Source organism: Berghia stephanieae, chromosome 2, assembly GCF_034508935.2.
Source record: "Berghia stephanieae isolate SIO BIC M18660-M18661 chromosome 2, UCSD_Bste_1.3, whole genome shotgun sequence".
Classification (NCBI taxonomy): Eukaryota; Metazoa; Mollusca; class Gastropoda; order Nudibranchia; family Aeolidiidae; genus Berghia; species Berghia stephanieae.
In genome coordinates, this window is record NC_088361.1 from 77,420,909 (window position 1) to 77,434,537 (window position 13,629).

Here is a 13,629-nt window from a genome sequence, read left to right on the forward strand (position 1 = left end):
TTACAATGTATAGTGTTGTATTTAAATCTATAGGCCTAGCATATAAAAATATTATAATCATTTTGAGCAGCAATAAATAACACAGCGACTGAATAATCAATTTCTAAATTGACACTTTGCGGACGGCGGACAGGAATCAAACCCATTTGCTCCCGGATGCTTCGTTTGTAATCAGTAATCGCAAACGAAAAAAGGGATTGACTGTAAAAATTACCCCGACCACCCGTTCTCCCCATCACTATTTAAAAAAACAAAAAAAAAACAAAACAAAACAACAAAATAAACAAAAAAAAAAAACAAACAAAAAAAAAAAAAAACAACAAAAAACAAAACAAAAAAGAAAACAAAAAACAAAAACAAAAACTGTATCTGTATCTGTATGGTTGGCGCTGAAGAAACAAATGGTCTGGTTGTATTTCAGCGGCGTCCTCATTGGGCGTAGGCCCATGTCAGTCGGGCCTTGAAATCGTTTAGGTGTGGTGCCATGATGACCAGTTCATCCAGCCCATTCCACTCCGATATAGTTCTAATGAAGAAAGAATTTCTTTAGTTTTGTGTTCTTGTCTGTGGGATTTTGAAGCAGTTCGAATTGTTTGTGGCGTATCTGTCAATGGGGTTTTCGGTTATGTGGTTGGCGAAAGTGAGTGCTCGGATTTTTCTTTTGTTTGGACGTGGCGTGAAAAAGGAGTCTGCCTTTATTGATGGTATTTGATCTGTTATTATCTTGAACATGAATGACAGACGGGTTTCTTTTCTTCTTTGTTGGAGACTGATGAGATTTCTTTCTTCTAACATTTTTGTCATGCATCCTGGGGTTCTGCTCTTATAGTTCCCAGTTATGAACCGGGCGCCTTGTCTCTGGACTCTCTCAAGTTTTGGAATATCCTCTTTCAGGTAGGGATCCCAGGCAACTGCTCCGTATTCCAATTGTGATCTCACAAGTGCGAGGTAGGCGTTTTGTTTGCATGACGTTGGGGCGTGGCTAAGATTTCGGCGGAGAAACGCGAGGGTGCAGCTTGCCTTTTGGGTTATTTTGTTAATGTGTTTCCCCCATTTCAAGTCCTTTGAGAAGGTGATGCCAAGGTATGGATGATCGTCGACTTGTTTCAGGACGGTGTTGTTAAATTGTAGGTCTTATTGTACTTTTTAGCTGTTCTGAGGATGTAACATTCGTTTGCGTTAAATTTCATTCCCCAATCATAAGCCAACTGTTCGAGACTATTCAAGTCCTCTTGTAGCAATTTTTGATCGTTTGCAGATTTTATTGGTCGGTATATTAGACAGTCATCGGCGAATAACCTAATCTGAGATTTTACTCGTAGAGGTAGGTCATTGATGAAACAAAGAAATAGTATGGGCCCTAGCACCGTTCCCTGTGGTACTCCTTATATGACTGGACATTCATCCGATGACGTGCCGTCTAGGACTACTTTCATGGTATGTTTTGTGAGGAAATTACAAAGCCATGTGTGTAAAGAGCCACGAATTCCGTAATTTTCTAGTTTCTGCAGGAGTTTTTGGTGGGGCACAGTATCAAATGCTTTGGAAAAGTCGAGGATGCCGATGTTTGCCTGAGTGTTGGCATTCTGGAGTCTCAACTGGTCGTTTACAGTTATTAGGAGTTGGCTTTCACATGAGTATCCTTTGCGAAACCCGTGGCTCAGGTCAGTTAGGATGTCATTGTTCTCAAAGTGGTTCATCATGTTCTTACAGATTATATGTTCTAATAGTTTGGATATTACAGACGTCAGTGAGATTGGACGATAGTTCTCTGCTTTATTTTTGTTGCCTTTTTTGAATACAGGTGCGATGTTTGCCTTCAGCCAGTCATTAGGGAGCATCCCGGTGTCGACCGATTTTTGGAAAATTATGCATAATGAGGGGGCCAAACTCTCAGCACACTTCTTTAGTATTGTGTTGGGGATGTTATCTGGACCTGACGCCTTAGATGGATCGACGTTTTTCAGCAACTTCTCAACTCCTGAGATGTTTATGTTGATATTAGTAAGAGATTGGTCACACCTATGTGATGTCGGTGGGGTGGTTGTATCGTATGGATCATGAGGGGTAAAGACAGATTTAAATTGATCCAAGAGGATCGTTGATTTATCCTTGCCTTTCCACTATTGCCGGAAATCGACAAATAAATTGTATGTGGAACGCGTATTCAGGTCTTATACAGACATTTACAAAGCGTATAAAGATAAATGATCCGAGGATGACATCACAGCTATTGGTCAACCTTCTTTACGCAGCTTTTTGAAAAGAATAACATGGCTTTATTTAAGCCCCCAAAAAAAGAAGACAAATTCGATGAATGCGTCAAACACGTAAGTGGAAATCTTGATGGAATTCTCTTCGCTAAAAATGGGAGTGAAAAGGAAAAGAATAAAGTTCAACGAGCAACAGATACGTTATCGATCTTAATGGATCTACAGGCTGCTTTATTTTCTCCATCGATTCAAGCCTCTGCACTTTACTACTGGACTAAGTTGACAGTTCACAATTTCACGATATTTGATATGGGAAGTTCTAAAGTGAATTGCTATGTTTGGCATAAAGTAGCGGGAGGTCTAACCGCTAACGAGTAGTTGTGTAGTTGCCTCTACAACTACTTATGCGCAAAATTAACAGCTGGTATTTACAACAATATAATAATCTACGGCGATGGATGCACCTATCAAAATAGGAACAAGACGATGTCAAAAATGTTGAGCTTTTTTGCAAGGAAGTATGGCGTCACAGTCAAACAAAAGTATTTAGAGAAAGGACATACTCAGATGGAGTGTGACTCCATACATGCAGCGATTGAAAGACAGTTGACGAAAAATAGCAGACCTTGTGACATTTTCACTCCATCTGACTACATTACAATTATAAAAAAAAAAAACTCTCGCAAGAATGAAGACACGACTCCATACAAGGTACATTACTTGACATATGACTTCTTCCAGTCATTTGATGAAGTAACACCCTTAACGTAAATCAGGCCAGGAAGGATAGTAGGAGACCCAACTGTTACTGACCTAATAGCCCTCCGTTATGAACCATATGGAAATATTCTGTTTAAAATGAACCACCCTGACAGCTGGAATCTGCTTCCCCGATCAAGGAGTGATGGAAGAGCAACTTCTCACGACCACCCAATGCAGCTTTACTCCAGTGAGAGGAAGATCTCTACAGAGAAATACTACCATCTCCAACAGATAAAACCAACTTTGCCAAAAGATGTACATGGATTTTAGGACAATTTGCTACACTGATTGGATTCTTACAAATATCATTGTTCTTGATTTGTAACTAACTTGGTAAATATAATGGAATATCTTTTGTGTTCATAGTTAATTATGCATTTGTTGGATAACGAAGATTGAATTGAACCAATAAATTTAAAGAATAATAAAAATAATGAATAAATCATAAATTGAAAGGAAAGATTTCAAAAAATATTAACCAATAAAAAAAGTGAAAAGACCAAAAACAAAAAAACAAAACAAAAAACAAAATTGATTCCAAGCAAAAACGCCTTGTTCTTATGGTAACAAAAGACCGATGGTGAACATTATTCAATTTTGCTGAAGCTTTGTCTGAGGTCAAAATTTATGATTGCAACAATATTTACAAGTTGTTCTCAATCTACAATGTTTGTTAAAATTTAAAAAAAAGTCACTTTCATCTTTCACAACCCTACACCTTGAACACAGACACCAAGTCAATAAATAATATCTTAATCCCATGTCATGATAACAGGGTATCTTCTTTTATTCCCCTAATTTATAAAATCTTGGTAAAATTTCGTTTGTTTATCACTATTATTATTATTATTATTATTATTATTATTATTATTATTATTATTATTATTATTATTATTATTATTATTATTATCATTCTTCTTCTTCTTCTTCTTCTTCTTCTTCTTCTTCTTCTTCTTCTTATTCTTCTTCTTCTAATTATTATTATTATTATTATTATTATTATTATTATTATTATTATTATTATTATTATTATTATTATTATTATTATCATAAAAAATCATCCGTATTACGACGACGATGATAATAATAATGCTGGTAATAATAATGATGATGATACCAATAATAATAATAATAATAATAATAATAATAATAATAATAATAATAATAATAACATTACTAATAATAATAATAATAATAATAATAATAATAATAATAATAATAATAATAATAATGATAATAATAATAATAATAATAATAATAATGATAATAATAATAATGATAATAATAATAATAATAATAATAATAATAATGATAATAATAATAATAATAATAATAAAATAATAATAATAATAATAATAATAATAATAATAATAATAATAATAATAATAATAATAATAATAATAATAATAATAATAATAATGACACTGGCAACTCGTACAGTTCAATAAAAGTATTAAGAAAAGTATTTAGATTAGAGGATACCGAATAAGTAGCAGCTCTTCTCTATCTCAAAACCCGTTGATCAAACCTAGGAAGTGACATCGGAGGATTGATCGTCATGAAAACGCCGGGCGCGAAATTCTGATGTCTGGGCTCTAATTCATGGAGCGGGACTACGACGATAGTCCTAGGTTAAATCCGCAGTCTCAGACTAAAAGGCGTTGTAAGCTATTCATGAAGGCGGACTACGCGAAGTCTTAGACTAAATGAGGGAATAAACGGGTGAAATTTACACCCGCGATTTAGCAGGCGTAAATATCGTAGTCTGGGACTAAATTTCAAAATCATATGTGCTCTACGCTGGGGGAAGTAATTGTACAGCGATTAGAACAAGGATACCCGACAGTTTTTTATTTTATATTTATTTTTATTTATTTATTTATTTTTTGTTTTGTTTATTTTTTTTTTCGTTTCTTTTCTCGAAGATTCGACAATCGCACATACACTCCTCATCTTGCCCATTCAAAACACTGTCCAGGGATTCCTCCCCCCCCCACAAACACAGTTTCATAGTAACTTCCTCCTCCTCCTCCTCCCTCCTCTCCTCCTCCTCCTCTACTACTTATACTACTATACTACTATACTACTACTACTACTACTACTACTACTACTACTACTACTACAACAACAACAGCAACAACAACTACTACTACTACTACTACTACTACTACTACTACTACTACTACTTCTACTACTACTACTACTACTACTACTACTACTGCTGCTGCTGCTACTTTCACTATTATCATTACTCCTACTTCTACTACTGCAACTACTACTACTACTACTTACTACTATACTATACTATACTACTACTCTAACAACAACACACAACAACAACATACTACTACTACTCTACTACTACACTACTACTACTACTACTACTTCTACTACTACTACTACTACTACTACTACTACTACTACTACTACTACTACTACTACTACTACTACTACTATTACTACTACTACTACTACTACTACTACTACTACTACTACTACTATTACTACTACTACTACTACTACTACTACTACTACTACTACTACTACTACTACTACTACTACTACTGTAGTGTTATGATGACTTTGAAATCATTAGATGACACTGGATTGTTTCAGGGAATAGGATAGCCTTTATTGAAATACAGATAGACCGTTAACTAGAATATTGAAAGTGAAAGTAACCTCAACCAGGAAGTAAACAATAAAACAATAAGTAATGGTTCATTACATAATAATAATAATGACAATATTAAAGTGGTAATGTTACCACTACATCCCCCTTTGTTAACAATTATAAACCACTAATTTTTTCAAGGTTACACATTTAAAGTCTTGCTTGATCTTGAAGTCTTGTAAAGTAATCCAATGGAATATTTCCCTACCTAAACACACTTTGTCTTTAACTTAAACTTAAATGTTGTTATTTGTTTTCTATTAATTGTTCTCAAATGATTCCTTGAATAAACATCGAAATTATGTTTCAAACAAAGTTCTTCATCTTGAGAGTCACGACACTTCTTTTTGAATCCAGGTAAAGTGTTTATTATTTTGTTTTTGTTTCAAACCACTATCCTCTTGGACTTGGAGTATACTTAAAATGTTTATACTTCTACTTCACACCCTACACTAACACAAGTCTGCTAATCAGACTGGTCCCTACCATCTGCTATTCAGATCGGCTCGCTGCTCGAACCATATTGTCCATGTTTTACTTAAAACTAACACTTCCGATAACGGGCCGGACGAACGATGCCTCTCCCATGTCTAGTGACATATGTTGAGGGAGAGGGTTGCGGTGTAGATACAACATTGTTGTTGATGATGTGTGAAGGACTGATTGACGATTCAGCATTGACTGGAGCGTACGGTCTCTCTGTGAAATCATCATCTGAATGTTGCGAAGGAAGTATCTCATTCGGCTTTGGCGACTGTTGTTGGTGTAGCACTTCTGATTCAGTGCCTCGATATCGCAAGTGTTGGCGGTTTCTGCGTTGATAACCAAGTGGCGTTTTGATCAAATATGAACGGTTTTTAGGCGAACCATGAATAACACCATGCTGGTTTTGTGGTTGGATCCACACATGCTGACTGGGCTTCATCGGAAGGAGGGGACGGGCTTTGTGATATTGATCAAAATTTCTCTTTTGGCGCTCTTTCAAGTGTTTGTCCTTTCCCCGAAATTTTTCATAGGCAACACCCACATATTTTTCAGACATAGCGGGTATCTTTGTCCTTAATTTCCGCCCCATCAACAGCTCTGCAGGACTCAAGCCATGTTCAAGTGGAGTAGCCCTGTAATGCAATAGGGAAATGTATGGGTCTTTCGCCTTTTTCAGTAAGTTTTTGATTGTGCGAACAGCACGTTCTGCTTCTCCATTCGATTGTGGATATCGTGGACTGCTGGTGACATGTTTAAATTGGCATAATTTTTCAAATGCTCCAAACTCTGATGACACTAATTGTGGACCGTTGTCGGAAACGACAGTCTCTGGTATCCCATACTTAGCGAAAACAGACTTTGTGTGTTCGATGATTGAAGCTGATGTTGTCGATTTCAGGTACGCAATCTCGATCCACCTTGAGTAGTAATCAACGAATAGTAGGTATGTTGAACTTTTCCATTCGAAAAGGTCCATTCCTATCTTCTGCCAAGGATGTAAAGGCGTTTCGGATGGTTTCAAAGGTTCTGGTGGCAACATTTTATATTTTTCACATACTAAACAGCTTCTAATTTCATTTTCGATATCAGTTGACATTCCTGGCCACCAAACACTTTCCTTTGCCAAGGCCCGGCATTTCACAATTCCCAAGTGACTTTCGTGGAGTTTGCTCAGTATTTCCTTTCTTATTTTCTCAGGAATAACCATTCTAGATTGATATAGTAAAATATCATCATGTGGTGATAACTCCTCTTTTACAGAAAAATATTTCTTTTCATCAACATTCATATTCTTAGATGCAGGCCAGCCTTGTAGGCAATATTGCTTGATGTTCTTCATGATAGAGTCATTTTGTGCATTTCTTATTTCTGTCATTCTATTTTCAGTGGCTGGTAAGTTTTTCATAACAAAATTGACGAACAAATTTACTTCTTTTTCCCTCACTGTTTCATTTTCAAGGTTCTGTTGTGTTAAGGGTGCTCTCGATAAAGCGTCGGCAGTGAATAAATCTTTACCTTTCTTGTATTGTACCGTAAAGGAAAATCTCATCAACCTCATTCTAAATCTTTGTATTCTCGGGGTTAATTCGTCTAATCGTTTTTCATGGAGAAGCGCAACAAGCGGTTTGTGGTCTGTTTCAATTACAAATGTATTCAAACCCACTAAGTAGTCAGAAAAACGTTCACACCCCCAGGTGACTCCGAGAGCCTCTTTTTCCATCTGCGGATATCTTTGTTCTGTTGGAGTCAGAGACCTAGATGCATAAAATACAGGTTTCCAATGGTCGTCAACCTTTTGGAATAAAACAGCTCCAAGTCCATACTTGGAGGCATCTGTTTGTACTTTAGTATCTTTCTTTGAGTTGTAGTGGATGAGAACTGGTGGTTTTGTCAGGTCACCTTTCAGTGTCTCAAAAGCTGTTTTTTGTTTAACATCCCACAGCCTGTCTGTTTTTAATAACTGTCGTAATGGTTCTGTTTTTTCTGCAACGTTGTCAATAAATTTACTGACATGATTTATCATACCCAAAAATCTACGCAATTCTTTGACGTTATTTGGTGTTGGATATTCCTTTATCGCTTTCATTTTCGACGGGTCAATTTCAATTTCGTCACATGTGTCCCAAGAATTTTATTTTATTTTGACTGAACTCGCATTTGTCATTCAAAGTTAATCCGGATTCTTTCAACCGTAACAGAACTTTGTGCAATCTCTCATCATGCTCCTTTTCTGTGGTACCCCCAACTAGAATGTCATCAATTGCACAAACTACACCGGGTATGTCTTTGAGGAGTTGACACATCTCTCTTTGGAAGATCTCAGGACCTGAACTTATTCCGAAGCACAATCGCTTATAACAGTATCTGCCAAAGGGAGTTATAAATGTTGTTAGTTCTTGTAATTCTTCATCAAGCAATAGTTGATGAATCTGCATTACAATCTAGTTTTGACCAAATGGTCTGTCCTGATAACTGGCTTAGAAGTTGATCAGTGCATGGGAGTGGAAAGTTTTCTCTTTTCACCCCTTGATTTAATTTTGTTAAATCCACGCAAATTCTCACTTTATCACTATTGTTCTTGGGTACGACAACAATTGGTGCACACCAGTCTGTTGGTTTTGACACTGGTTTGATGATGTCCATTTTTTCGAGCCTATCTAGCTCTTGGCGCACTTTTTCGTATATAGGTAATGGTATTCGTCTTGGCGTTGACACTGAAAAAGGTGTCACACCCTGTTGCAACTTGATGGTATACTTTCTATCTTTGATACGACCTAATCCCGAGAACAATTCTGGATACTGTTCCCTAATCTCAGAGCCCATTTTGTCTTTTTCAATTTTGTTCACTCTGGCAATCAATTTTAATGCCTCAATTGCAGGTCTACCTAACAGTGGCTCAGTCAAATGTTCAATAACGTAAATGTTTTGCTTTGTTTTTTTTCTTTCCTCTCTTAAATTCTGCAGTAAATTTCCCTTTTACTAGGACTGCTTCTCTTCCAGGTCCAAACAAACGTTTTCTAGTGTCTTTCCTGCTGGCAATACTGTTTCAGGAATGACTGTAACATCAGCACCGGTGTCTAATTTAAAATCAATCACATCTTTCCCAATCAAAATGTCAACACGCCACGGGTTTTCAATATTTTGATTCTCATTTCTTACTGCACCAAGAAAATTTCCATCTTCTGAATCTGAATCTGAATCATCATAGTTCACATTATTAACATAGTTTCTCTGTCGTGGGGCATTTTTGTAATGGGTTTTCGTTTGACCGAATTTGGTGCGACACATTTTCTCAAAGTGCCCAATCCGTTCACACTTATGGCATTTTGCATCTCTGGCTGGACACCTATTGTCTTCATGAATTTTTCCACATCTGGTGCAGGGTTGGTTTTGATAGTAATGTTTCTTTGGTTTATTAATCCTCTTTGATCTCACACTTTCAACACTTCTTTCACTTTGCACACGATCAACATTCATTCCACTGTTACCATTAGAATTAGAGCACAATTGCACTTGGCAGCAGCTTCTTATGGTTCACACTATTATGTTATGACGATCGACCCAATCAGCAAAGTCCGGTCCGCATTCGTGCACCGTCGCGAACCCGCCTGGTAGCATCGTCACAACACACCTTTCGACTAGATGCTCTGCCGTTTCGGGTTCTTGCCCACAGCGTGGACATAAAGGACAGGAAGTTAGACCCCACTGATGTAACGCACCGGCCGTTAGGCAGCTCCTCGACCGAAGCCGATTCGCAGCTACCCAGTGTCTCCTCTTACTGGTATCAAAGCCTGGCAACTTCTCACCAAGCTTAGAGGAGTGTAGGTCCCCGCCCCCACGAGGGATTGAATTCGTCCAAACCGACTTCCATCTCGTATGTGCAGCTCTGTCCGTAGTCAGGGATTCTGCGTACAAGGGTTGCCGGGACTTATTTCGGCTCGAAACGGGGGCACCGTTCATTATGCGCATGAGAGGGGTATCCCCATTCCCTCTCTCTTTGATCTTACTCAGCCAGTTTCCCGTAATGGTCTCCCTCCGGACATCGGGGGGCTGGATCGCTGCCATCACCGGGCCCCATTCTCTAGGGGTTGTTGCTAGCGTTCCCGACACTATGTGCATCGACTTGCGAAGTTTTACATCCACCTTCTCAACGTTTCTGCTTCTACCCCACACTGGAGCGCAATACTCCGCGGTGGAATAGCATAGTGCCAGGGCGGATGTTCTCAGGAGCGCTTGGCTAGCGCCCCAAGTCGATCCCGCCAGCTTCCTCAGAAGACTATTCCGCTTCTCTATCTTCCGGGCAACCCCTTCGAGATGAACCCGATAGGTAAGGCTGCGATCCAGCGTCACCCCTAGGTATTTTGGACGCGGCTCATATGGGAGTGGCTGGTCCCCGACTAGGACATTCATGTATACGGGTGTGCCAGCCACTGCATAAGTGAAATGCAGTGGCCACGGTTTTTGAAGTGTTCATCTTCAGGTACCACTTGTCAAAGTAGGATTTGAGTCTGGTGACGTCCTCGCTGAGTACGCTCTCGAGACGGGTCCACACTTTACTCTGAGTAACGAGTGCCCAGTCGTCTGCGTATCCCAGCCTCAGGGAGGAAGTGTTCGGCATATCGCTAATGTAAACGTTAAACGACATTGGCGCAAGTACCGACCCCTGAGGGACCCCATTCTTCAATTTCCTAACTTTGCTCGTGGCGTCTCCCAGCGCGACGTGGAATTGCCTTTCCCCTAAGATCGAAGAGAACAACTTCAAGGTCTTTTTGCACCTTATGATTTTTGCAAGTTTGAGCATTAACCCATCGCACCAGACCGTATCGTACGCCGCTGATAGGTCTATAAACACAGCACCTGTTTGCTGTTTTCTCTCGAACCCGTGCTCAATATGCTCTGTAAGGGCAATGACCTGCTCCGTGGTGCACCTCCCTTCCCTGAAGCCTGCCTGCTCAGGTGGCAGGGCAGCGTCTAGGACCGGCCCCCATCGGTTTAATAGAACACGCTCCAACAGTTTGTAAAGACAGCTCAGCAGCGATATGGGTCTGTAACTGTCTGCCTCCTTCGCCGGCTTCCCTGGCTTCAGGATGGCAACTATCTTCGCATGCTTCCACACTTGTGGAAGCTTTCCGTTTGCAAGGATGTCAGACATTGCCTCTGCTAGCCAGGCCCGTGCCCTGGGGCCCAGATGCGTCACCATATCGGGATATACACCATCTATCCCAGCTGCTTTGCCGTTCTTCACTTCGCTAATGGCTGCACCCACTTCTCGGGGACTGAACGGGGCCGTCCAGTCCGACTCCTCCGCAGGTAGCGAGTCCAAAATCGTACGGTACGCCTTGCGGACACCGCGCTCAAAAGCCTGATTAGGGACCCGCTTGCTACGGTTCTTAATATTCTTGGCAATTGTGTCTGCCTCGCATTCCGGTGCAGCCTTCGCGAAATTCCGATCTGGGTCCAATTTCTTTATCAAACGCCAAGCGTGGCGGCTGGAGTGTGTAAAGTCGAGACTTTCCACGGTCTCCTGCCACCGTTGCTTCCTTCCCTCTGCCAGAGACTGGAGTAGTCTATCGGCTGTGTCCTGGGACTGGGTCTGCTGGTACTCTCGGTACAGCTCTTCCGACTCTGCTGTCCAGCAAGGGGTGTAGAATTTCCGTTTGCCCCGTGGAATAGAGCGTTGAGCGCTCTTAACCAGTAGCCTACTAAATCTGGTTATATTCTTGGACTTGGGAGGAATGGCAGGGCAGACCTGCTCGATATAGGAACTGAATTCCTCCCAGTCAGCCTTCCTGAAATTCCATCTGCAAAGTGGGAGAGACTGCACCCTCGGTATTGTCACCCCAGCTGTGACAAGAACCGGCCTGTGCTGGCTATGCGGAAAGTCCCCGAGGACTGTCCGCTTCACCTGCAACGGTTCACCGTTCGCGCCTTTCGTTACGAGGGTGAGGTCTGGAGTATACTCCTTCTTATGGCGGGTACCCCGGAAGGTACCCTTGGCTGTAGGATCGTACACTAGGTGTAGATCATTACAGTCCATCCATGAGCGGAGTTGTCTTCCTGCCTCATTGCAGTCTCGGTAGCCCCATTCGTGATGGTGGCTATTAAAGTCTCCCAGACAGATGGAAGGATGGCTGACCACCGGTACCGGTGGTGTAGTCCAAGTCGCTCTAGGTGGTTTGTAAATATTATGCAAACACAGTCCACCTACTTCCACGGAAATTCGGTTCACCCCATTGCTGTCCGTTACGCTCTCAATGACCCTTACCTTCGATGGCTCTTTAGCGTAAACGCTAACCCCTCCTTTGAGCCTCGAAGTGTCCTCGCGTTGGACCACCGTATAGCCTGGGATCTGGAATCGGGAAGATTGCGCGCCTGAGTAAAGGTGGGTCTCCTGTAAAAGGAGGATATCAACGCAATGAACGGCCAGTAGCTTTGATAAAAGCTCATTTTTTGCCATACTCTGGCTCTCGACGTTCAGGGACAATATACGCGTCAGTTCGCCATCCCCGCCGTCGCATTTTCCAATCGGCAGGCCGCGAATCGATTGATGCATGGGACGTTTGCTTTTTTCTCGGACGTGCCGACGACCCGGGCGACACGAACGCGGTATTATTTGGCTAGGCGGCAGACCGCTTCGCCATTGACGGGACTGTTTGGGACTCGACATAAGGACAATAGTGCGGCGCCCGGGATAGGGCTGCTATTCGGGCACCGGGTTTGGATCAAATTTAGTCACACACCGGGGCGAGCAGCTCATGTGGCTCGTTGGCTCGATACCCGGGATGGTCTCGTGACGGTCGACCGGGATTTACACCTTTGCCCTCCCGTGTGCCTCAAGCCCCCTCACCAACTGCAAGGTAAAGATCCACGAGGGGGTGCACTTGGCGAACTGCTATTTCCATTGACCGCACCATGTCCACCGTTTTTTGTAAAGTGAGATCACAGCATTCAAGCAGTTTTCTTCTTATCTCCTCACTATTGATGCCTATCACTATTCGGTCTCTGATCATGTCAACTTCAAGACTTCCGTAGTTGCAAGTTTTGGCCAGTTTCCTCAATTCTGCAAGATAGGTGTCTATTAACTCACCTTCTTTTTGCTCTCTCATGTTAAAGACAAACCGTTCGTAAGTTTCATTAGCCTTTCCGATGCAAAATGAGTTAAATGCTTCTAACACTTCATCCACAGTACGACTTTCATTTTCTGTGACAAAAAGTCCATCATAAATTTCAAGAGCATCATTGCCGATCACTGCCAACAGTGTTGCGAGTCTCACTTCCTCTGATTCTTGACTCAATTTACTAGCAATTTCATAATTCTTCCAATCCCTTTTGAACCGTTTCCAATTTAAAGCGATGTTGGACGTTGTTTCCAACTGTTTTGGTACTGGTATCTTGGACATTATTCAATATACCTGTGATTCACCATCCGAAATATGATAAACACTATAATAATCAATGAATTTTCTCCACTTCTGATACCATGTAGTGTTATGA

General features: G+C 40.8%; 1 protein-coding gene across 1 annotated transcript; it reads right to left on the bottom strand.

Moving 5' to 3' along the window:
• Positions 1-9,114: 9,114 nt before the first annotated feature.
• LOC144964010 (uncharacterized) lies at positions 9,115-13,535 on the bottom strand. The gene is made up of 2 exons (XM_078897956.1): positions 13,042-13,535; positions 9,115-9,616 (listed from the first exon to the last, which is right to left on the bottom strand). The coding sequence occupies exons 1-2, from the start codon at positions 13,533-13,535 to the stop codon at positions 9,115-9,117; spliced, it is 996 nt and encodes a 331-aa protein (XP_078754082.1).
• Positions 13,536-13,629: the final 94 nt, after the last annotated feature.